At 46.5% G+C, this 23,457-nt stretch overlaps 2 protein-coding genes across 32 annotated transcripts in view; one reads left to right on the top strand and one right to left on the bottom strand.

Moving 5' to 3' along the window:
* Positions 1-1,097: 1,097 nt before the first annotated feature.
* Positions 1,098-7,931, bottom strand: C2H9orf78 (chromosome 2 C9orf78 homolog). Its single transcript, XM_026009500.2, has 9 exons — positions 7,753-7,931; positions 7,353-7,412; positions 6,137-6,188; positions 5,935-6,005; positions 5,096-5,173; positions 4,148-4,345; positions 3,341-3,477; positions 3,149-3,247; positions 1,098-1,755 (listed from the first exon to the last, which is right to left on the bottom strand). Exons 1-9 carry the CDS (start codon positions 7,833-7,835, stop codon positions 1,664-1,666), a joined length of 870 nt encoding a protein of 289 aa, XP_025865285.1. The 5' UTR covers positions 7,836-7,931; the 3' UTR covers positions 1,098-1,663.
* Positions 7,932-7,996: 65 nt separating this feature from the next.
* USP20 (ubiquitin specific peptidase 20) overlaps positions 7,997-23,457 on the top strand; it is a 43,273-nt gene continuing 27,812 nt past the window's right edge. For 5 of the 31 annotated variants that reach the window (XM_072748413.1, XM_072748409.1, XM_072748402.1 and 2 more), the window contains exons 1-4: positions 8,089-8,272; positions 16,770-16,929; positions 20,499-20,640; positions 21,792-21,888. In XM_072748413.1, coding sequence (XP_072604514.1) covers positions 21,808-21,888 — 81 coding nt within the window. In that variant the 5' untranslated portion in view covers positions 8,089-8,272; positions 16,770-16,929; positions 20,499-20,640; positions 21,792-21,807. Of the gene's footprint in view, positions 8,273-8,523; positions 9,735-13,477; positions 13,630-16,769; positions 16,930-20,498; positions 20,641-21,791; positions 21,889-23,457 lie in introns of those variants that run through there. The other 26 variants (XM_072748417.1, XM_072748411.1, XM_072748408.1 and 23 more) reach the window with 15 other exon arrangements.

Below are 23,457 nucleotides of genomic sequence, written 5' to 3'. Positions count from 1 at the left end.
GCCCAGGGCGCAATCCTGGAGACCCCGGATCGAATCCCACGTCGGGCTCCCTGTGCATGGAGCCTGCTTCTCCTCCCTCTGCGTGTGTCTCTGCCTCTCTCTCTCTCTGTGACTATCATAAATAAAATAAAATAAAATTCTTTAAAAAAAAATAAAATAAAATAATGAACCTACATTGATACAACTAAAATTTGTTCATTTTTCCTTAAGTTTTTACCTGATGTCCTGTATCTGAGCTAGGATCCCATCCACGATACCACATTATATTTCGTTCTCATGTCTCCTTAGGCTCCTCCTTGGCTGAGACTTTCTCAAGCCCTCCTTGGTTTTGATGACCTTGACAGTTTTGGGGGAGTGCTGGTCAAATTTTTTGTAGGATACCCCGCTGTTGGGATGGGATGTTTTTCTCATTATTAGACTGGGGATAGCAGCGTTGGGGAGGAACATTCTAGATGTGGGTACACTGCTATTTTCATGACATGATATGAATGATACAGCAACATGATTTATGACTATTACTGACCTTCACCACCTCGATGAGGTCGTGTTCCTCAGATTTCTCCAGAAAAATTACTTACACTCATTCACTCAGTCAGGGTTTTGAGGATTCCCCATGTGTTGGGTTATGGACTAGACTTTGGGGATTTAATAAAATGAGGTAGATGTGATTCCTGCCTTCACTGACCATGCATTCTAATGGAGGAAAAAATAGAAAAATAAAACACTCTCCATTTTACAGATGAGAAAACAAGCTCAGAGGGAAAGAGATCTGTCCAAGGGCAAAATAGGCTGTGAGGAGGGCTCAGCTCAGACTCCAAGCCAAAGTCTCTAACCACAACATCCACTCTAAAAATCAGCCCAAAGGTCAACCAAACTGGCTCTTTTCTCATCTCAACTTGTGTAAGTGCTCAGGTAAATGAAAGCACAGGGGGCACTGCCCCCAACAGCCAGCTGATTGGAGCCTGCCGATGTCTTTTAAACTCAAAGAGAAAATCTCTCAGTAAACAAATTTTGCTTTTGAGCTACCAACCCCCACCTCCAGGCTCACAACACATTACCTAGTGTTAGTATAAGGAGACACAATACAAACAAGAAGGTTGGATTCATTTCATATTTAATACTTAAGTCCTAAAAATAATAGAAACTGTTTCTCTTTCTTAGTGAAAACAGGTGACTGTAAAAGTCAAAAAATATCAGTGTCCCTTTGATCCCATCCTAGATTTTCCTGCTGTCAGGTGGATCCATCATAAACAGTGAAGGATGTATCTCTGAACTCCAGGTATTTGAAAGTAGAAGACACGATTGCATATATAATAATTAGCAGCACAACCTAAAGAGTTTATCTCACTCTGAACAGCTGTTTCCTCCAGACTCAGGGCCAATATTAAGAGAAAGTCAACATATTTACAAACAAGATTTAATAACGCTCACAAGAATAGAATTTGCCCCCAAATAGGGAAACTACACATTGTTTCAAAAGGTTATAAATGCAGTGCCTGAAAAATCCAGCAGGTAAGCAGCAGGACTAAGAGTCTGTTTTTGGAATGGTCTGCTAGCAAACAGAACAGAAGCAAACTTCTGTTCAAGAAGCATTTCATCAAGGGAGTATGGGAGGGACAGCACTATTTACATCCCAGTCTGCAACTTCTCCCTTCTCCCACCCTTAGTACCGTCTGTTCATCTTCTTGAACTTCTCATAGTGATAGTCGTCAGTGGCCTTCTCATTAGCAGGACGCTTGCGGTTAGGAGGGGACCCTGCAAAGGAAGAGGAAAAGCTGTTTGCCGCGTTGGAAGCCACCGATGGGTTTCAGCTCTGCTTAGGCTAGGACCAAGCCTGTCTCATTCCCCACAGGAGCCCCAGTGCCTACCTGGGTAAATAGGAACCTGGTAGGGCCTCAGTAAATACTTGTTATTGAGTAAATGAAAATTAACATAGGGTGGAGTCAAGTGACAGTATGGTGGCATATGCAGATATCAGCAGCAGACTAGGTGGCCAGACAGTCGGTGTTTCACTGCAGTGAGAGTCTGGCTATGTACAAGGCCTGGTGCTTAACACTTTCAGATACGACTTCTTTTAACCTTCACAGCAATTTGAACAAGGGCATGTTGCCATCACTGTCCAGAGTGACTTCCTCAGGGTCGCTCAGAAAGCAAAAGTAGGTTGAGAGTTGAACCCAAGTCTGGTGACACCAAAGTCCTTGCTTACTATGTGTGAATAACACAAAACTCTGGCAATCAAAGACTATGCAACCAAGATGGTACAGAAAATAATTTCCCAAGTAGGAGGGAAAGGAAAACAATAGCCTGCTCAGCTTTTCCTTAGGATCATCCCCCCTCCTCCCACTGGTGCTGGTTAGCAAGAGGGAAAGGGACACAGCTGGATGTTGCTAGTGGGGGAACAAATCACCCCACTTCTAGAGGAGCATTTGGTGACTTCTTGGCCTGGAGCCTAAGGACATGATATAGGCAAAAAGTGTTTAAAAGGGAAAGATGGAAAAAAATAAAAATAAAAAAAAAAATAAAAGGGAAAGATGGAAAAATAAATAAATAAATAAATAAATAAATAAATAAATAAATAAATAAATAAAAGGGAAAGATGAGAAACAACCTAAGTGTTTGTCCAGTCCAGTTTGAACTACAGTATATCCCTACAGTAGAACATGAGATGGCCACTCAACAGTAAAATGTCTATCTACTGTCATAGAGAGAGATGCAGGGCACACTACTGAGTAAAAATCTATGAGATCCTATTGTATGTATACAGTATATGTTTCTATACACGTTTTTTTAAAGTCTGGAAGGTTATACATAAAAATGTTAGCAGCGCATATCTTTGGGTGTAACTGTGAGTAACTTTTAATTTATTTTTGCTCATTGAAATGTCCTAGTTTTTTAATTCTCTATTATATTTGATAGCCCAGTGAATCCTCGGAGCAACCCCAAATGTGTGGTTTTATTACTATCCCCATTTACAGATGAGTAAACCGAGGCCTGGAAAGGGGAAGGCACATGGCCGTGGTCCAGAGCATAGAGTGGAACCCAGGTGCCCTGGCCCCACAGCCCAGGCTCTACCCCAGCCAAAGTCCACCCTGCCTCCACGGGCCCCAATGACTGCTCCAGGCAGCTCTTAGGCCTCTGATACACTCACGCTCAGGCTCTGGCTTTTCGGTGTCACCCACTCTCAAGGGTCGGGCTTTGGGCTCATCTTTGTTTCTCCGTACGGGGGCATTGAGCTCCTCATGATAAACTGGATCAAAAGAGACCAGGGAATGTGTCAGACAAAGTATGGGAACGAGGGGACCTCACACCAATGTGGCAGGGCTACTTCCCCAGAGCTTACATCGGTTGTGCTGCACATAATTCACGGCCATGTTGGTGGGCACGAAAGATGTCTCACTGTCTTTCTTCTTGTTCTGCTGCTCTGCCAGCAGACGGGCCTTGGCATCCTCCGTGGAAATGATATTTTTTATTTTAGCACTGTGGGGAAAAAGGAGCCACATGTGTTAGATTGCCTTACCTTTGGTCCTCAGACAGAATTAATGGTCAGGCTAGAAGCCCACCAGTGCATAAGGAGATCCACTTTCTTGGAGCACAGTGCTCTACAGTTTACCAAAGCTAGAAGTCCAGAAAAGAGGAGGGAATCTAGATGTCTTCCAGCTTCCTACAGCACCCAAAGAGGATTCTGACCATCATATTTCTTCCATAACAATCCTGTGTTAGAGCAGAGGTTTTGCAAAAAATAAAAAGGAGGATCATGGGGTAGGTAAGCCTTCAACATTGCTCCTGCTAGAATAAAAGAGAGGAATACAAGGGTCTGAATAGAACTGAAGAGCTGTGAACAAAGAATAAAAGCAAACACTTGTATACAAATATCGAATCATTATGTTGTATACCTGAAACCAATATAATGCTACTGTATCTCAAGAAACAAAACAGCACACTTTTGCTTTCAGGAGACTGTCCCTTAAGTCTCATAACACCAACTAATCCTCCAGAGACACTGTGGGCACAAACATCTGAGCCTGCCAGAGAAAATATAGTTGTTATTTGTGAGTTTCCAAGGTGACAGTCCCCTTAACTGGAAAGCAGAGCGCTCTTCAGTGGGCTAGGGGCAGGAGAGAGGCCAGACCAGGGGTCTGAAACGTACTCGATGCCCAGGTCCACCTCGGGGATGCCGCTCAGCATCTGGTTGGAAAGCATCTCTTCGGTCTTCTTTGCTGAGGAAACACGGATGTTTTCTGGAAGTTCGTAGAGACAGTCCTCTGCATTCTTCGGCTTGACTTTCTGTTCTTCATGTTCCACAATCCCTTTCCTCTTTTTCAGCTCTGTCTCAATATACTTCATCCTGAAATGAGAAAGCCACAGGCCTCAGGGAGAGGCAGGAAGTTCACAAAACATGTCTTTGAAATTAGTGGTCCCCAACACTGGCCCACAGGGCAGTGATGGTCCATGAAGTTTTCATCAGTTCATGGAAAAATGAGATACAGAAAAATAACTTGAATTTTTTCATCAAGCAAATTTTTTTCAACTTAAAGCACTAACCTCTATTATGACATTATGCCCTCCCAATCTATTGATGTTAATAGATGTAAGGCTCATTGAAGACAGAATGGTAATGGCAGATGTAGTCATTTGTTTAAGTCTTGTTAACAAAAAAGTGGGCAAGTCCGATGTTTCTTCCTACAATGTTCAGGAAAATATTACTAGTCAAGGAATCTAAAATCCCAAGAACCACCCTTTTAAAGAATTTTTAGGGGGATGCCTGGGTGCCTCAGCGGTTAAGCATCTGCCTTTGGCTCAGGTCGTGATCCTAGAGTCCTGGGATCGAGTCCCACATCGGGCTCCCTGCATGGAGCCTGCTTCTCCCTCTGCCTGTGTCTCTCTGCCTCTCTCTCTCTTTCTGTCTCTCATGAAGAAATAAATAAAAAATCTTAAAAAAGAAAAAATGAATTTTTAGGAAAGCCTAGGTAGGGTGACGGGCCAACTTTGCTGCCTTTGGATAATTCTGGATAATGTCACCTGTGACTAAATAAATATCTTGGACTCTATCTGGCTGGAGTCAACCCCTAATCACTCACAGCAAACTGATACCCACATGTCGGCATCCTCATCCCTTCTGTTGGTTTCTGCGGAAAATGACGTCCCCAGGTGGAGGTCTTCCTCTTCACTGATCCTAAAAGGAGAAGCAATGAAGCAGTCTTAAAGTCACAACTCAGTGAGGCCAAATTTGATATTATACAAGCAAAACGTGCTCATAAAGTACTTATGGTTGGGGAAAAAAGTGCTTATGGTTGGGAAAAAATATATACATGATACGTAAGGAGAAGAAACAGAAGAAAGCAAAACTGTTGGCCTCTGGAGATTTCTCTGGGGAATGAGTAGATACTTTTATTTCTTACTTTTCTACTATTTTTATAATTGTGTTTTTATGTTCTTTTTAGGACATTAAAAAAAAAAAAAACTTCTACATGGATTTGAAACACACTAAACAATGCACCTTTATGAAAGGAGAGTATCTGTAGCACACTAAGCTAACTTTTCAAGAGTTTTTGCTTTTGGGGTGCCAGCAGGGCTCAGTTGGTTGAACATCGAACTCTTGATTTCGGCTCAGGTCCAGATCTCAGGGTTGTGGGATCAAGCCCCCCACTGGGCTGCATGCTCAGCAGAGTCTTCTGGAGATTCTCTCCCTCCCTCTCCCTCTGCCCCTCTGCCAGTGCATGTGTGTGCACACGCACACTCTCTAAAATAAATAAAATCTTTAAAAAAAAAGTTTCTGCTTTCATTTGTTTTTAAGCTACATACCCTTTACAAAGCACAAAGGAAACTTCAGGATGTCTCACTAAAGCTGCTGCTGCAGGCCCCAGCTCTCTGGGGTCACACAGACCCAGGCAGGGCCTATAGGTTAATGTGTATCTCAGTGATGCCTGCACTTACTTATCTTTGCCTCTTTCCTTCAGTTTCTTCATGTCCACCATACCACCTGTCTTCATCTGAAAGGGATCATCCTGCAGAAAGCAAACACAATTAGAAGGAAGCATCTATATAATTGGCAGTAGCCTTCTTTTTTAAAAAACACAACCACCCACTGGAGAGCAGCCACAGCTTCCCATTACCCAGGGAGGACCCCACAACTTACCACTAGGGTGGTCTCTTCTTGTACCTTCTCTCCTACCAGCAGGGCCACAGCACTGAGCAAAAACAAAAAAGGAAAAGTGAGAGAGAGTGAGAGTGAGAGAGAAATGGCACAACTGAGATATGAGAAAAAACACTTAAGAAGTTTGTACGTTTGCAACATTAGAGCAAAGGCAAGATCTGAGGAGTGGGCCTCAAAGCCAGATGGGAAAGCCTACAAGCATGAAACGCAGTTCAGCGAGCACTGGGTTGGGGGAGGGTAGGGTGAAGTGGTACACTCTCTTACAAGGCCATTTGACATTATCTTGGCATGGAAACCTCATTACTAAGATTAGCCTTTGGGCAAAATGAAGCTGAAGGCAGATGTAGAAAAATACCTATTGCACCCTTATTTGGTGATCATTTGCGTTTTGGCCCCTACTAAGTAGGGGATTAACTGACAAATTATGGCACATGCACGTGGCAGAATACTATACTGCCCCTAAAAAGTTTTTTTTTTTGGAAAAATAACCCACAATGTTAATGCCCGAAATGTGAAAATGAGTTGCAAACAGCATAGAAGGAAAGCACTCACAATCTCTACAAAAGAGACAAAACAGATTGGCCAGAACATTGAATGCTAACACTGGTTACCTGTGGATGGGAGAAGTATGGGTGCTGATTATTTTTCTGATCACACTTTTCTAAATTTTCCAAACTTTTTAAAAAAAAATTTTTTTATTTATTATTTATGATGGTCACACACAGAGAGGGGGGAGGGCAGAGACATAGGCAGAGGGAGAGGCAGGCTCCATGCACCGGGAGCCCGACGTGGGATTCAATCCCGGGTCTCCAGGATCGCGCCCTGGGCCAAAGGCAAGCGCTAAACCACTGCGCCACCCAGGGATCCCAAATTTTCCAAACTTCTAACAGTAAATGTGCATTTCACAATCGGGTCCAAGAAAAACATGAGTTAATATATCGGGCGCAATAAAACCACGAGTTAATAACCCGTTTCTGCACCTCTGGAGCAAACCTCAAGACCACACAGGTGAGACCATCTCCTGATTAAACATCTATAAACAACGCTGCACTCCTTTCGGGGCAGTGGACGCCCTACAGTGTGTCAAGAGAAGGAGCTCTGAGGTCATCGTGACGGCGACCCAGGCGGGGGCGTATCCCTGCCACCACCGCCGCCTGCCGCCGCCTCCTCCTCCTCCGGGTCCCCTCGTGGTACCCACCTCACCCCGTTGGGCCTCTTCCTCAAGTTTTGCACCTCGCGAGTCTCTTCCAGTTTTAATCTGAAAAAAGGCAACGCACAGACTTAGAGACCCTCCGCGGAGCCCAGACTTAAAAGGCAGCTTCGACGGGTGCCCGGCCCAGGTGCTGAACGGCCGGCACAATGGTCCAGGAGACGACCCTGCGCTTAGAACCACTGGGTGTCAGATCCACTGTGCATCCTGGGGACACCTCTCCCAACTGTGCGGCCTTGCGGCGGGGGCCTCAAGCCTAGGAGCCTCAGTTTTTTTGTCTGCAGAAAGGGACAACAATCTCGGCTCACAAAGAGGCGCCTCGCGGGTGAGGAGTCCCACCGTCGGTTCTCTCTCTTCTTGCCCCTTGAAAGCCCCATCCCAAACGCACCGAACCTCCTCTGAGTCCTGCTCATCTTCCTCCGACTCCGAGTCGGCCCGGCGCCGCCGGAAACTCTTGCCGGTGACCGGCATGGTAGCGCCGGCCCCGCGGTCCCGCCGCCGCCGCGCTCCTGTTCCCGGGCCGGGGCTGCTTCCGGCGCGTAGCAGTGCGGTCAGAGCGCAGGGAGCCTGGCGCCGGCCCCGCCTGGCCCCGCCCCACGCTCGTCGGGCCCCGCCCCCGGCCCACACTGCCCGCCGGCCCCGCCCCCAGCCGTGGCGTCCGCCTCTCCCGATTGGGCGGCCGAGGGGGAGGAGGCGGGGCGCGGTCAGCGGGTCCCACGGCCCTGCGCCTTGCGGCTGTGGGTGCGCTTAACTGACAGGCGGCGGCGGCGCGGTTGCGACGGCAGGTGAGTTCCGGGCCGCAGCCGGCTGCTTCGGGGGGCCGGGCCTCTCCCGGCAGGGGCTCCCCTGGCCTGGCTGCGGGCCGGATGGGGCCTGGCCCTGCCAGGTGCGCAGGACGCCGCTGCCAGGTGAGCGGAGCCCGGGACCCCCGGCCGCTGCCGCCCTCTCCCCTCCTCCGGCGGCGCCGGGGTGCCCTCGGGGCCCCGATGCCCCACTTGCAACCCTGGGGGGCTCGTTGCTGCTCCGGAACTGGGGGCCGCCATCTCTTTTATTTCTGCGGCGCCTGACCCAGCACGAGTTGAAAGCACAAGTGCGGCGTCTTGGGGCGCTGACTTATTCCCCCAGGGTCTGGGCCTTGACGTGCATTTTTTTTCTTTAGGGATAAAAGATGACCACCTCTTAGCAATGGTAAATTAAGGTCCTGGCGCCGACTGCCCCGCTAGGGGGGCCTCCAGCCACTTCATCCCTGCGTCCGAGGTTTTGAACCTACTCCGGAGGGTTTGAGGGCAGAGAGAGGGCCCTTTGTCGTGTGTTTGCCGGCCGCCTCCCCGGACCTTCAGGGGCCTTGTTTTCGTCCTTTGTCACGACGACTGTCGCCCTGCCCTCCGCCTTTCCACCCCGAGGATGCTGTGAGGATTACATTTATTTGAAAAGAACCAGGCATCAACGAACCGCTTAGGAAATAACTAAATGTATCGATGATGGCTTACAGGACTTTTAGAAACCTCGTAAATAGTTTTCCTTTTCTCAGTATAGGCCGGTCCTTTACTTTGCAAGCACTGCCTCTTACTAAGCACTGCTGTGTGGCAGGCACCGGGCTAAGCATCGTCTCTGTGAACTCCCACAATCCTATGAAGTAGATCGAGTTATTTTTCATTTCGCAAGCGAGGAGACTTTGGCTCAGAAAGGCAATAGGTGCCTAAGGTTACACAGCTCGAAGGTGGAACAGGGATCAGTGGCAGGCCCACCTCTGCTGCAGGTTATGCACAGTAGAAGCTCAGTAAATGTTTGCTGTAGCTGTTGTGATTGTTGGTTGGGGGGAGGCGCTGATGGAGACTGTTTTGGTTTCCTCTTCTGGAAGACCATTCAGAAGCAGGGCAGCACTTCTGGAATGCCTTCCTTTTCTCTGGAACAGTCTCTCGAGATTGCTGCTCTTTTCCTTGGACCGAGACAGATGGACTCAGGACTTCTTGGAACAGCTTTTTGGCTTTGGTCAAAAGCCATATATTAAAATCTCAAAGTCTTGCCTTCTGCAGTCTGGTTCAGCGAACCCCAGATGCACCTGGGAATCACTGGACACCCTGTCCCTGCTGGCTGAAGGGGAGGCTCCCTGGGCGCTGCTGCGGGAACCCAGGGAGTTCCATGTCTGCAGACGTCACGCTTTTCAGAGGTGGCTCTGATTTTGCCCACCCAGCAACCCTCCTACTAGGAGGTATTGGACAGCCCTAAGGAGAGGGCCAGAAGGCCAAGGACATTTCTGGACCCCTCTTCTCTTCTGACATCCCAGGGAGGAGCACCTGGTACCAATGAGCTGTCCCTGCTTGGCAGGGCCGGAGTGCCCCGTGCTACTCACCACCTGGGTTGTGGCAGGTCTGAGATCTGTTTAGCAAAAGCAGTGCTTGGAAAGTGGCAGTTGTGAATCTGGCAGTGGGTGGCTAGGCAAAGGGGCTGCAGACTCTTTAAGTGTTGCTGGGCCTTTTTGGGGGGTGAGATGAAAGTGCTTCTCAGAGGGAGCCTCCAGGAAATTTGGGTTCTCTTTAGAGATGTGTCATGTTTTAGTTTTGACAGTGGTGGTTTAAGGAAATGTATGGGTTTGGCTTATTTTGGGTTGGTTTGCTAGCTCCTTTCTGGAGTCAGACTTGTTTCAGGGTTCAGTGAACATTAATGTCTAGGTAGATTTGGGATGAAGCAAAGCCATTGCAGTTCACAGCCTGGCTGCAGTAAGTGTTCAATAAAATTTTGTTGGACTAATTTATTTATTCAGGTATTTCCTGAGCTTTTACTATATGAAGCAGGCACTGTTCTAGGTGCTTGAAGTATGCCAGGGAACAAAAGAGATGAAAGATCCCTGATCTAGTGGACTTTAGGTTGTTGTTGTTGTTGCTGTGTGTGTTTTTTTTTTTTTTTAAGATTTTATTTATTTGAGAGAGAGAAAATGAGAGCATGAGGAAGGAGGGAATAATGGGGAGGAGTAGAGGAAGAGGGAAAAGAGGACTCCACACTGAGGGCAGGGCTCTCTAATCCCACGACCCTGAGATCATGACCTGAGCAGAAATCAAGAGTCAGATGCCCAACCAACTGAGCCACCCAGGCACCATGGACGTTAGGTTCTAATGACATAAGTATGTAAAGTATATTAGCGGGTGATGATTGGTATGGAAATAGAGTGAGGTGAGGGAATCACGAATAGGAGGTGGGACCGAATTGCAAATTTAAATTAATATATTCTCATTTGTGGTTAGGTCGGTAATATGATATAACAGTAGAGTGAATTCTAGGTCCTCTCAGTTCAAGCCCCAGCTCTGCCAATTTACCATGTGACTCTGGGCATGACCCTTCCCTTCTCTGAGCCTCTTTCCCCGCTGGAGTCCCTGTTCTGCCATTTACTGTCTATGAGACTTTTGGCATGAACCCCTCTGTGCCTCTCCTGCTTTGCGGTTTCAGGGTTTTTCAGTCTATATTTCTGCTTTTACTTGAGCACTCCAGGGTTTGTGGCTTCTCAGTGGCTGGGACCAGTCACTGCTTCCAGCCTACTAACCCCCCAAAACTGCCAGCCTGAGGTGGCCCCAAACCCATGCCCTCTCCAGTGAACTGACTCTTTTTCCAGAGCCTGGAACAAGTTGCAGTACCAGGCTTCAGAGGTGTTCTCCTTGACTTCAGGAGTTTAAGTTGAGAAGAAAAGTGCTTTGTGAATCATGACTCAGAAGTGGCTCCTGTGAAGGAGGCCAGAGGAAGCTGCCCTTGGAATGGGGGTGTTTGGCTGGGAGGAGGTAAAGATCGTCCCCACTCCAGGCTGGCTGGAGCTGTTTGGGAGAATGTGGAGCTGACAGTTCAGAACACTGACTTCAGGGAGGGCAGTCCTGGGTTCAAATTCTGGATCAGCAGCTCAGTAGCTGTGTGACCTCCAGCCAGTTACTCCACCTCTCTGACCCTCAGCCTCTCCTCCTTTAGTGATGGAGGTGGAGATGGATTGAGCACCCAGTGTTGCCTGCCTTCCAGGACAGCGGTAAGGATTCAGTGAGTGCCGTTAGTATCAGTTCCACTGCATGGGGCCATTCTAGGCAAGGGCGAGGTGGGTAAGGCAAATGAGAACGGAAGTGTGGGGGAAGCAAGACTTGTCAAGGCCACTCCCAAGGCAGTGGGTTCTGCTTGGGAGTCAGGAGGATGTTGAACTCTAGGGAATTAGGACTGGGTTGATGGAAGGGATGTATTTGGGCTTTAGGGGAAATGGAGTTGCTTGGAAATAGGAGAGAGAGAAGAGGGCAGGAGGAAGGAAAAGGGATCATACTCTGAGGGTCTGAGGGGTATGGGCAGGTGTGTGGAGTGTGAGATGACTGGTATGATAAGGATCAGGGCAGGTAGGTGTCCCCGTGTTGGCAGGGGCTTGGCAGCATCCCATCTCCCGTCCTAAGGAACTGGGTTCCCAGCTGGGAGGAGGAGGTAGCCAGAACTGCCAGGAAAACGATGAGTAATGGGCACCCTAGGCCTGGTCTGAGTGGCTGGTGCCAGGCCCAGAGGTGCTGCCTGTCTGCCCGGCTGGAGCACTTCCCCCCCACTTCCTTGCTGCAGGCTCCCCCTCATGCTGAACCCTCTCGGAAGCCTCACTGGGGCCTGAAATGGGTGGGCTCTGTGCCAGACCTGCCAGGGCCTCTTTCCTGCAGCTTTCTCTGCCCTAGGAGAGGAGACCAAGCATTCAGAGCAAGTTGCTGAACGCAGGGCTAGCTGTCTCATTGCCTCCCTCAATTAGGGTCAATCCTGGGGCTAACGTATGTGAAAGCAGCCGGCATGGGGTATGAGCGCAGGAAAAGGTGGCTGCCACTAGTAACGATCGCATCCCCAGTGGCTGCAAACAGCTACCCTGGTGTTGAAATACAGGCCTATGTGCCCATGAGGGCAGGGCCCAAACCTGGCATGTGTCCCATTACCCCAAGCCAATCCAGTTGGGTACCAAGATAAAACGAAGTGAAAGCTTCTAGGCAGCGGAGATAAATGGAATGCAGGCCTGTAGACCAGGTGCTTCTGACGTTTCAGGTGCTGTGTGCAGAACAGTAAACACCCACGGTTTACGGTACTGCCACTCAGCTTTTCCCTCCATACACACTGATGTTTTTAACCATCAGCTCTGAAAAAAAAATGTTAATCAACTTCAAACTTTTCTCTTTTTTTAAAAATATTTTATTTATTTATTCATGAGAGGGAGAGAGAGAGGCAGAGATACAGACAGAGGGAGAAGCAGGCTCTATGCAGGGAGCCTGATGTGGGACTTGATCCCAGGACCCCAGGATCACGCCCTGGGCCAAAGGCAGGTGCTAAACCACTGAGCCACCTGGGGATCCCAACTTCAAACTTTTCTATGTTGGGCATGCTCCTTGGTAGGCAGATACATTTAGATAGTGGATCTAGGAGGAATTTTGTCAATATGTATCCAGAGCCTTCAGAACATACATTTTGACCCAGTAATTTTTCCTGGGTCAAAGATGTAGTCAAAGATTTATATCCCAAAATATTTCTCACTGCCTTATTTATAATCGTAACACACACACACACACACACACACACACACACACACACACAAATATCCTAAGTGGCTAAGAGTAGGAAAGCAGCCAGGTAAGGGGTAGATTAAATTGTTTTCTTTTTTAAAAGATTTTATTTATTTACTCTTGAGAGAAACAAAAAAAGAGGCTGAGACATAAGCACAGGGAGAAGCTGGCTCACCACGGGGAGCCCGATGCAGAACTCATCGCAGGATCATGCCCTGAGCCAAAGGGAGAAGCTCAACCACTGAGCCACCCCAGCATCCCAGGTATAGCTTAAATTGTATGTGAGATGTTATTCAGCCATTAGAAATGAAATTGTTGAAAAGAAGTTTAGTGACAGGAAAAATCTACATGATATAAACAGAAAAACCTTGTATACAAACTGTATCTGTTACATTCTAGTTTCATTCATACACATGAACAAGAGTAACACAGTAACCACCACCACCACCACATTCCTAAGGATCCCAGGTGATTTTTATGCCATTTTATGTTTGTCAGTGTTCTCCAGCTTCTACAGAGGTGTATATTAATTTTATTGAAGCCACGTAAAAAGCCTTTTTCTATTTTCAGGATAGGCGGGAGGAGATGAAAAATTATAATCCAACACGGAAGTTAATAAGACAAAAACAAAGGCATTAAGAGAGGATCTTCAAGTGAATGAGTCACATGGTGAAGGGTTAGACTTTGAAGCCACTCAGCAGCTGAAGCACTTCCTCTGTCAGGTATTTTGGGACCACTCGGGTGCTGCCCTGCTCTAAAAGGGACCTCAGGTGTCCTGTTTAGGGTCTGGAGAGCCCCCAGGGAATGGAGGTCAAGCTCCCCCAGTGTTCTCTCAGGGATCTGGGGAAAAGCAAGGGCCCAGGAGGGACAACTTACCTACCAACTAGGCCAGACAGACTTTCTTTTTATTTTGGAAACTTTAAAGATACTTACAAGTAACCTATCAGGTTGTGTATTGTGTATTACAAAAGCAACATCAATTCATTGTTAAAATGCAGACAAGCAAAAGAGGAGGAGACAAAAATCACTTTGATTCCATCCCCCTGGAATGATGATAACATCATCGTAGGCACAAAGCAAGATTAGTTTATCAAAGTGGAATTTTTCTGTGGTGGTGTCTTATGGCTTTTTATACCTTTGATCCATCCAACAAGTATTTACTGAGAAGTCACTGTTTTAGATGCCATTCTAGGTATTTGGGCTGTAGCAGTGAACAAAACAAGTCCCTGCCCTTGGGGGGAATGTGTGTGTGTGTGTGTGTGTGTGTGTGTGTGTGTGTGTGTATGCAACCTCAGAATTTTTTTTTTATTTTTGAAAAATTTTTTGAAATATCATTAAAATACATATAAAATGTAGCATCTTGGTCATCTTTAGTGTGCAGCCTCTTGACATTAAATCACATTCACATTGTTGTGCAGCCATCACCCCCATCCATCTCCAGAACTTTCCCTTCTTCCCAGACTGAAATTTCGTCTCCATTAAGCATGACCCCTCCCTCTCCCTGGCAACCACCATTCTACTTTCTGTCTCTATAGATTTCATTCTTTTAGGTAGTTCCTAGAAGTGGAATTGTATAGTATTTATCTCTGTGTCTGGCTCATCTTACCTAGCATAATGTCCTCAAGGTTCATCTTTGTTGAAGTGTGAGTCAGAATTTTCTACCTTTTTAAAGCTAGAGAATATTCTGTTGTATGGATATAGCACATTTTTTTATCTGTTCGTCTTTTGATGGACCCTTGGATTGCTTCCTCCTTTGGTTCTTGTGACTAATGCTGCTATTAACATGATGTATGAATATCCAAGTCCCTGCTTTGAGTACTTTGGGGTGTATACCAAGAAGTGGGGGGCACCTGGGTGGCTCAGTCAGTAGAACATGTGGATCTTAATCTCAGGGTCATGAGTTCAAGTTCCACATTGGGCACAGAGCCTACTTACAAATAAAGAAAAGGAAAAATCTTTTTTTTTTTAAAAAAGGGACTTTTGATCAACTTTATTGAGCTATAATTTACATGCACCAAAATGCATGCACTTTAAAGATGCAGTTCCTGAGATTTCATAGGTATAGAGACCTGGCTAAATCCCACCCCATTCAAGATCTAGAACATTCCAACACCACAGAAGTTCCCTTGCCTCTTTACAGTATGGACTCACCCTCTGCCCCAGGCAACCACTGACCCAGTTTCTAATGCCTTAGATTAGTTTTTATCTGTTTTGAAATTTCATATAAAGAGAATCATAGACTATGTACTCTTTTGTAACTGACTTCTTTGACTCAGTTTAATGTGCTTGGAATTGCCCCTGTTGCTGTGTATATCCTGGGCTCTTTTTTTTTTTTTCTTAAGATTTTATTTATTTATTCATGAGAGACACAGAGAGAGAGAAGCACAGACACAGGCAGGGGGAGAAGCAGGCTTCATGCAGGGAGCCTGATGTGGGGCTCGATCCAGGGACTCCAGGATCATGCCCTGGGCTGAAGTGCCTGCCTTCGGACAGATGGCTGAGCCACCCAGGGATCCCCTATCCTGGGTTCTTTTTGATGCTGAGTAGTATGTCATTCTATGAATACACTGTTAGTTGGCTTCAGTCTCCTGTTGTTGGACCTGGGGAGGTCTTTGCAATTTTGAGCTGTTACATATAAAGTTACTATGAATGTTTGCATACAAGTCTTTGTGTAGAGGTATGTTTTCATTTCTCCTGTGCAAATATCTAATAGTGGAATTGCAGGGACATGTGACAAGTATATGCTTGACTTTGTAGGAAACTGCCAAGCTATTTTCCAGCTTTTGACATTGTTTTACAGTCCTATTAATGAAATTCTTTCACATCTTCAGCAACACCTGGTATTATAGATTTTATTAGTTTTAGATGTTTTTGGTGTTGTGAGATGTTATCTCAAAAACAATGTTGAGCATGCCTTTATGTGATTGTTGGCCATTCTTACCTGGTGAAGTACTTGCACAATCCTTCACCCATTTCACAAAATCGGCAGTTTATCCTTCCACAGAGGAAGTGAACACTTTATCCTCCTTTGGTTGTATATATTTTTTGGATATTTGTTAGATACATGTAATGCGAACATTTTCTCCAAGTCTGTAGTTTGCTTTTCCATTTCCTTAATGGCATCTTTTGAAAAGAAAAATGTTTAATTTTGAAAAAGCTCAGTTTTTCAATGTTTCCTTTTATAATGAAGACCTTTTGTGTCCTAAGACCATTGTGGACTCCAGATTTGCAAAGGTTCTCTCCTATGATTTCCTCTAGAAGTTCTAGAGTTTAAATATTTGCTGCTGTGAAGTCTGAGACCAGAACTGGCTGCCTGGACTATGCCAGGGCTTGTCATGGGGTGGTCAGGGATGTGGGATCACTCAGATCCACCCCTACTGAGGGAGGTGCATCTGCAGCAGCACCGTGGTAGCTCCATGGATGGACCTCGAAGGCTCTGCGGCGTTTGCAAAGCTCCCAAACCAAGTATACAGAAAATTGGTGGACAGGGGCTACCTGTCACATTATGGCTATAGGTTAATCTGGATTGGGAACGTGGATGTTAATCAACTCCTATTCTTCACAGATTTGTAGTTTCCAGGGCATTCAGGTACTTCCCATGGTAAAAAAGACTGCACAGGTGGAACAGTCCGGAGTTTTAATCAAAGGAGGTGATGTTGGGGCACCTGGGTGGCTCAGTCATTAAGTGTCTGATTTTGGCTCAGGTCATGATCTCAGGGTCATGAGATTAAGCCCCATATCGGGCTCTCTGCTCAGCAGGGAGTTGGCTTGTCCTTCTCTCTCTGACCGCTCACACACACACTCACTGCTCATGCTCTCTCTCTCAAATAAATACATCTGTTTTGTTTTGTTTTGTTTTAAGGAGATGGTGTTCAACTGCTGCTCACAATAGCTGATACCCCAGGATTTGGAGATACAGCCCATAATGTAATTGCTGGCAGCCTGTTTTTGACCACATTGCTAGTAAATTTGAAGACTAAGTGCAGAATTTCCGGTGAACAGACATCAGAAGCCTGATAAAGGTGCGGTGTTGCTCTACTTCATTGCTCCTTCAGGACATAAGCTTAAACCGTTGGACATTGAGTTTATGTGAAAATGAAGGTCATCTCACTTATTGCCAAAGTAGACATGCTCACTCACATCAGAGGCTTGCCAATGGTTTAAAAAAAAAAAAAAACAGATAAAGAAATACAAGCACATAAAATATATTGGGGCTCCCAGTTGGTTCAGTCAGTTACGCATCTGCCTTTGACTCAGGTCATGATCCTGAGACCCTGGGGTCAAGCCCCACGTCAGGTTCCCTGCTCAGTGCAGCATTTGCTTCTCTTTCTCCCTCTCCCTCTGCCCTCCCCCACCTCCCACTTATGCTCTCTCTCTCAAATAAATTAATAAAAATCTTAAAAAAAGAAAAAGAAAATATACTGAGTTTATGGAAACAGAAGGTGAGGAAGAGAGAAGGCTTGTTAAAAATACAAAGAACTGAAAAAAAAACAAAAACACAAAGGACTGTTTAGCCCTCGTTATGGCAGGTAGCAATCGTGTGAATGAAGTGAGGGGCAGAAGAGTTGGAGGAAGGCAGGGTGCTGCCGGGGTTGAGAATGGTGAACATTGGGGCTTTACAATTCTAAGAAGTATGTTGATAAAAACACATGCATAAGCCTTGAAAGATGTCACTGATCACGTATGTTCTGAGAAGGGCAGCAGCAGGAAATAGCAGCAGGGTCTGGTAATGGAGGAGCCAGGCAGCATGCCCAGAGCCCTCCGGCACAAATGGAAGAAGGGTGTGTGTGGCTCGGGGAGGATCTGCAGATGCAGCAGATGACTGATGTGAAGGCCAGAGAAAAAGGGGAAAAACTGAAGGACTCTGGAGCTGAGCTCTGGCAGTGCCATGAGCAAATGAAGAACTAGAGGAAAAAGAATTAGGGGAAGATGTCATCAATTTGAAAATGGGAAAGCGAGCTGTGCATCTCAATGATGTATTTTGGAATAGCCCGACTATTTGAGAACCTTGGAAAAGAATAAGAAGAAAGAGAAGATCTTTTAAAACCTCTGTTGGCCACCAATTACATAGTCTGTGTTCTATTTCTAAATAAGCTTTGTGTATGATGTGAGGTAGGGGTTAAAGGTAATTTTGTCTCCCATATAGAGAACCTCTATTGAAAAGACTGTCTTTTTTGCCTGTTGAATTATATCCGTACCTTTAAAAAGAAAAGATTTTATTTATTTAAGAGAGAGGAGAGGGGAGAGAATGAGCAACGGGAGGGGCAGTGACAGAGGGAGAAGCAGACTGCCCACTGAATGTGGAGCACAAAGCAAGGGCTAGAACCCAGGACTCCAGGATCATAGCCTGAGCTCAAGGCAGATGCTTAACTGAACCACCCAGGCACTGCTATCAATACCTCTTTTGAAATCATTTGACCACATATGTGCAGGTCTAACTCCAGACGCTCGCTTCTACTCTCTTGAGCTGTGTGTCTGTGTTTGAGTTAATGCCACACTGACTTGATGATTGAATCTTTATAGAAAGTCCTCAGTCAGATGGTCTAAGTCTTTCATCCTTGTGCTTTTTCCAAATTGTTTTGACTTTTTTCTGTATGCATTTTAGAACTAGCTTGACAATTTCTACAAGAAAGCTTGCTGGAATTTTGACCGAGATTGCATGGAATCTGTAGACCAATTTGGGCAGAATGGATATCTCAATATGGAGTGCACCAATCCACAAACATGGTGTATCTCTCTATATACTTAGATCCAGTTTAATTTTGTGGATAGGAAGATTCAATATTTACATTTTTAGTGGCTGCACAGTACAACAGAGTGTGGGTGTGTCATTATTTGTCTGATACCTGTTGTCATTAGCTTAGATTATAATCCAGTTCCCCCCATTATAAACAGCACATATCTTTTATCATTCTGTCTTTGCACACACCCTGAGTATTTACTTGGAAAAAATCTGGAGCCACGTTAAACCTCTGGACTCTTCTTTGCTATTTACCTTATTTAAAATGGTGATTTGCCGTGAAACGTGGAATGTCCGTGATCTAGGCTCGTTTTGGTGAGATCCCAACAGCACAGTAATTTAGAACAGGAGGCAGTAAGCTATGGAAGCAAGCCCAGGTTATTTTGCAGAGCTCTCAAGCTAAGATTTTTTTTTAAGATTTTATTTATTCACGAGAGACACAGAGACAGAGAGGCAGAGGGAGAAGCAGGTGGGGAGCCTGATGCGGGACTTGATCCCAGGACCCAGGGATCACGACCTGAGCCAAAGGCAGGTGCTCAACCACTGAGCTACCCAGGTGCCAAAGAATTTTTTAAAAAAATTGTTTTAATACATTTTTTTGTTTTGTTTTTTTTAAATGCATTATTAAAAAAATACAAAGAATGTGTGATAAAGATTAACATGGCCCACAAAGCCTAAATTATTTACTGCCTGGTAGTTCCTAGACAAGATTTGCCAAGCCCTGATTCAGAGCATGGCTCTGTACCAGATAATCTGATCAAATACCCACCCATGACTTACTAGCTAAGGATTGACTGTGGCCAAGTCCTATAGTTAACTAAGCTCTAGTTTTGTTTCTTCTGTAAGACAGAGGCAATGAGGGTATTTGGAGGGTTGTTGGCCACAGGGCTCTTCCCCCCCAATCTGGATTTGGAGGAACTTAAGTAGTCTGATTGCACATATGAATCAAGATGGGCCTGTCACCATCATCCTTGTCCTAAGCATCGTTTGTAGCTCTGGGCATCAAGCTCATAAGCTGGCTCTGTGATCTAGCTGGAGAGATGGGGCACACATCAAAGACCCTCCCTCCCCACTCTGCCCATCCCCCACATGTACTGCAGCTTGCCAACCCCGTGCACTTAACCTCAGTGGAAATGGGAAGAAAAAAAAAAAAAGCAAAAACCCAAAACCCTAAAAATCTGGCTTCAAGTGAGGAAGCTTGGAATTTAGAACCTTGAACCCATCGTTGTCATGTGACTATTTTAAGTGTTAGCTTCTAACTGCCTCTCCCTTTTTGAACTGGCCACATCTGGGAGACTGTGGCCCAGCAGGGAAGTGGGGTGGGGGGCAGTGGTGACATGTGGATGGGCTCCGTTGTGCCTCTAACCTGGGCTTGCTTAAGACTTGAAGGTTGGGGATTCTGAGCAGCACAGGATCCTTGGAAGAGGCACAAAGAATGATCTGAGGGTCCCAGTGGCATGCGTGAGAGGGGCTGAGCCTTCTGTCTGGAGGGTTAATGTGCTGTGGCTGCCAGAGGGAGCAGTAGCTGGAGAGGCCCTTGGCCTCTCTTATAGACCCTTGAAGGTCATTGCTCTCAGGGATCACAAAAGTAATGCCCAGCAGTGGCTACTGAAGGGTTGCACACCCTCAAGGTGGGGCTGGCTCTATTTGCCAGCTCTATACAAGCCTTCTTTCGCTATCCAGGTAGTGGTGTGTTTTTATTGTCCAGCTTATAGGTTGCCCAAATATCCAAAAATTCACTTGCCTCCCCCCACCTGTAGGAATTTGGGCCAATTTTCAGCCTCTGGTCCGTGCAAAGAGGGATTTTAAAATAATAGAGCTGCATGAAGTATAGCTGGTTTATCTCCCCAGGTGTCTTGCCCGAGGCCTCCACTCACCCCTGCTGACGCGGCCTCCACTCACTCCTGCTGACGCGGCCACCACTGTTGGCTCTCCACTGTCCACGGAGGATGCAGATGTCGGCTGCTCCCTGGGGGTGTCACTTTACACAGAGGTAGGCCCACAACCTTCCTGTCTCCAGGGTAGCCCTTAAACACGGACTGAGGAAGAAATTCTTTTGGGTGAAATAACGGAACTGTGGTTATATCTTTTTTCCTTCTTTCAAACCCTTATCTTTTAGAAGAACGTGCACAGATGAAATGGTGTCGTATCTGGGAATCTCCTGCCAAAAAAAAGAGGAAGTGGGGGGTTGGGCTGAAGCAGGGTTGGCCATGAATGGCTCATGGTTGAAGCCAGGTAACGGGTGCAGTTTTGTCTGCTTCTGCGTGTTTACATTTTCCCAAGTTAAAAAGAGAGCGAACATGGGCAGGGCCTTGGCTGTAGCACTCCTTCCTGTGAGACATGAGCTAAGAAGGACGCCCCGTTTCCTAATCTGTAAAATGGGGTGAACCACAGCTGCCTCGAAGATGGCTGGGGAGGTTTGTAATGAAATAATGCATGGAAACCACTCAATGTGCTACCTGGAACCTGATGGCACCCATGGCACCTGTTCTGGCTGAGAGCCTGGGCTAGTTGCCCCCTGGCTGACCATTTCTGATGGGGAGGGGCCTTCCAGGAGAGGTAGGGGTCAACCTCCTGTGGTGGACACACACCCTTTGGCTTTGATTAAACCACCTTGATGCCACTCAGTCCTTGGTTGGTTTGGACCTTTTGTGACAATGGTTTGGAGCTAGAATCAGCAGTCAGGTGGGGGTGTGATTTCTGCTGAAGTTTTGAGTGGCTAAAGCAAATCCATTTTTATACATTTTCTTTTGAAATAGTAGTAACTCTCAGGGCGTTGCCATAAATGTGCTGGGAGGTCCTAAATACCTTTCACTCGGTTTCCCCCAGTGGTACCATATCTTTGATATGTCTATAGTACAGCATTCCATCCAGTAAAGTTGACATTGGTACAACCCACAGGGTTTATTCACATTTCACCAGTTTCACATGTCCTTGAGCAACCCGTTGGGATCAATGTCACTGTCAGGCCCAATTCACAGAGAAGGACACTGAGGCTCAGAGAAGTTAGGTAGCTTCCTCGAGTCACCAGCTGATATGTGGCAGAGCCAGGATTCAAGACCGAAGTCATGTGGTGAACCAGTAGCCCCTGCCTCCCTCCAGCAGTGGCTGCCATTAACCCAGGCTCCCTGTGTTTTCTTGTAGGTGAGACCAGGCCAGAATGGGGGACTCCAGGGACTTTTGTCCTCACCTTGACTCTATAGGGGAGGTAACCAAGGAAGACTTGCTGTTCAAATCTAAGGTAAAGGGTCAGGCTTTACAGAGCTGGGGCCCACACCTGGGGCACTGCGGTCCTGAGGTAGAGGTGTTTCCAAAGGTTTATGGAAGATCTGGCTTCCCGACAGTCTCTGCTTAGCCTTTTGTGTAAATGGAAGGGCTGGCGTCTGTTTGGGAGGCCTTCCGGGGGCTGTGTCTTAATAGCCGTTAATTATCACTAGCCCACTCCATTTGGAAGCCACCAATGCTCAGTGCATTAGCTGCCAGAGTGGGAGCATGGAGCCTTTCCAAGGCAAAGAATGAATCATGTTTTGAGAGTCCATGGGCATTTTGACACCTGTGACCTGAGGAGGGCCCTGGGAGGCCCAAAGCGCAGGGCCCTTCTCTCTGACTGGGGTTTCCTGTGGTTCAAAATCAAACAATATGAAAATATCAATGTCGAGAAATCCCCCTCCCACCCTCTGTGCTCACTCTCCCTGTCCCACCTTTAGGGAGCCACTTAGTTTCTTTTGTTCCTTTTCAGACTTTTTAAATGCAAATATGCTGATTTTTTCATTTCCCCCTTCATTACATAAAAGGTAGCATACTGCAGATACTTTTGTAACTTGCTTTATTCACAGGACAGTGTATCCTGGAGCTCTTCCAACCCTGTGTACATAGACAGTTTTCTCATTCTTTGCCCTGGAATTGCATGGTATCTCGTTGTATGAGCCCTGTAACTGAGCCTCCATGGGTGGGCACCCTGGCTCTTCTTCGTATGTGGGGGATATGATGCTGTGATGAAGGGTCTCCTGGAAATGCCATTGTGTGTAGGGGGTGGGGAGGGCAGATCAGAGGGTAGAACATGTGGAGGACACACTCCCCGGGAATGGGGTCCAGGGTCAGATTCCTAGACAAATTGCCAGCTCTTCTTTCTGGGCACAGGTCCTGGGTTTGGCCTGAGCTGGCTTCATCTGAGCCTGCAGGCAGGATCAGGTCTTCAAAGTACCTGTGGCTTCTTTTGAAGTAGTTTCTTGCTTCTCTGTGGTCTGGAGGAGGGGTGGAGTGAGGCTGTGGTGTATTGCACTAACGCTGGGTTCTCTCTGAGTCTGCACAAAGGAATAAATGAGACAAGCCAAGGGGATTTTCCTCCAGAAGAGACAGGAATAGGGGGACCTGAGGGCAAAGAGGGGAGCAAGGAGGGAAGATCTGGACTGGGTCATACAGCCTTTTGGAAGTGTTAGTGCTTCTGGAGCTGGAAGACAGAGAACATCTGGAGATGTCTCAGGCCTGTATTTCGGGGAGCGTGTCTTCCACCCTTCTCTGAGCATCCAGGAATCTACAAAATGAAACCATGGTTGTTTTTAAAATACCGGAAGAGGGGATCCCTGGGTGGCGCAGCGGTTTGGCGCCTGCCTTTGGCCCAGGGCGCGATCCTGGAGACCCGGGATCGAATCCCACGTCGGGCTCCCGGTGCATGGAGCCTGCTTCTCCCTCTGCCTGTGTCTCTGCCTCTCTCTCTCTCTGTATGACTATCATAAATAAATAATAAAAAAATAAATAAATAAAAAATTTATTAAAAAAAAAATACCGGAAGAGGTATGGACAGGAATAG

The sequence above is a fragment of the Vulpes vulpes genome, chromosome 2 (assembly GCF_048418805.1).
Source record: "Vulpes vulpes isolate BD-2025 chromosome 2, VulVul3, whole genome shotgun sequence".
In the NCBI taxonomy this organism is placed as follows: Eukaryota; Metazoa; Chordata; class Mammalia; order Carnivora; family Canidae; genus Vulpes; species Vulpes vulpes.
The sequence above is the reverse complement of the archived record's forward strand: the minus strand, read 5'-3'. Positions and strand labels throughout refer to the sequence as shown.

What these genes read in the sequence shown, in the direction of transcription:
- C2H9orf78 (XM_026009500.2), bottom strand. Translation starts at nt 7,835, where the DNA reads ATGCCGGTCACCGGCAAGAGTTTCCGGCGGCGCCGGGCCGACTCGGAG. An exon ending in AAGAAGAGACCACCCTAGTG is followed by an intron (nt 6,006 to 6,136) that starts GTAAGTTGTGGG and finishes TGCTTTCTGCAG; the next exon opens with GATGATCCCTTTCAGATGAA. An exon ending in AAGGAAAGAGGCAAAGATAA is followed by an intron (nt 5,174 to 5,934) that starts GTAAGTGCAGGC and finishes TTCTCCTTTTAG; the next exon opens with GATCAGTGAAGAGGAAGACC.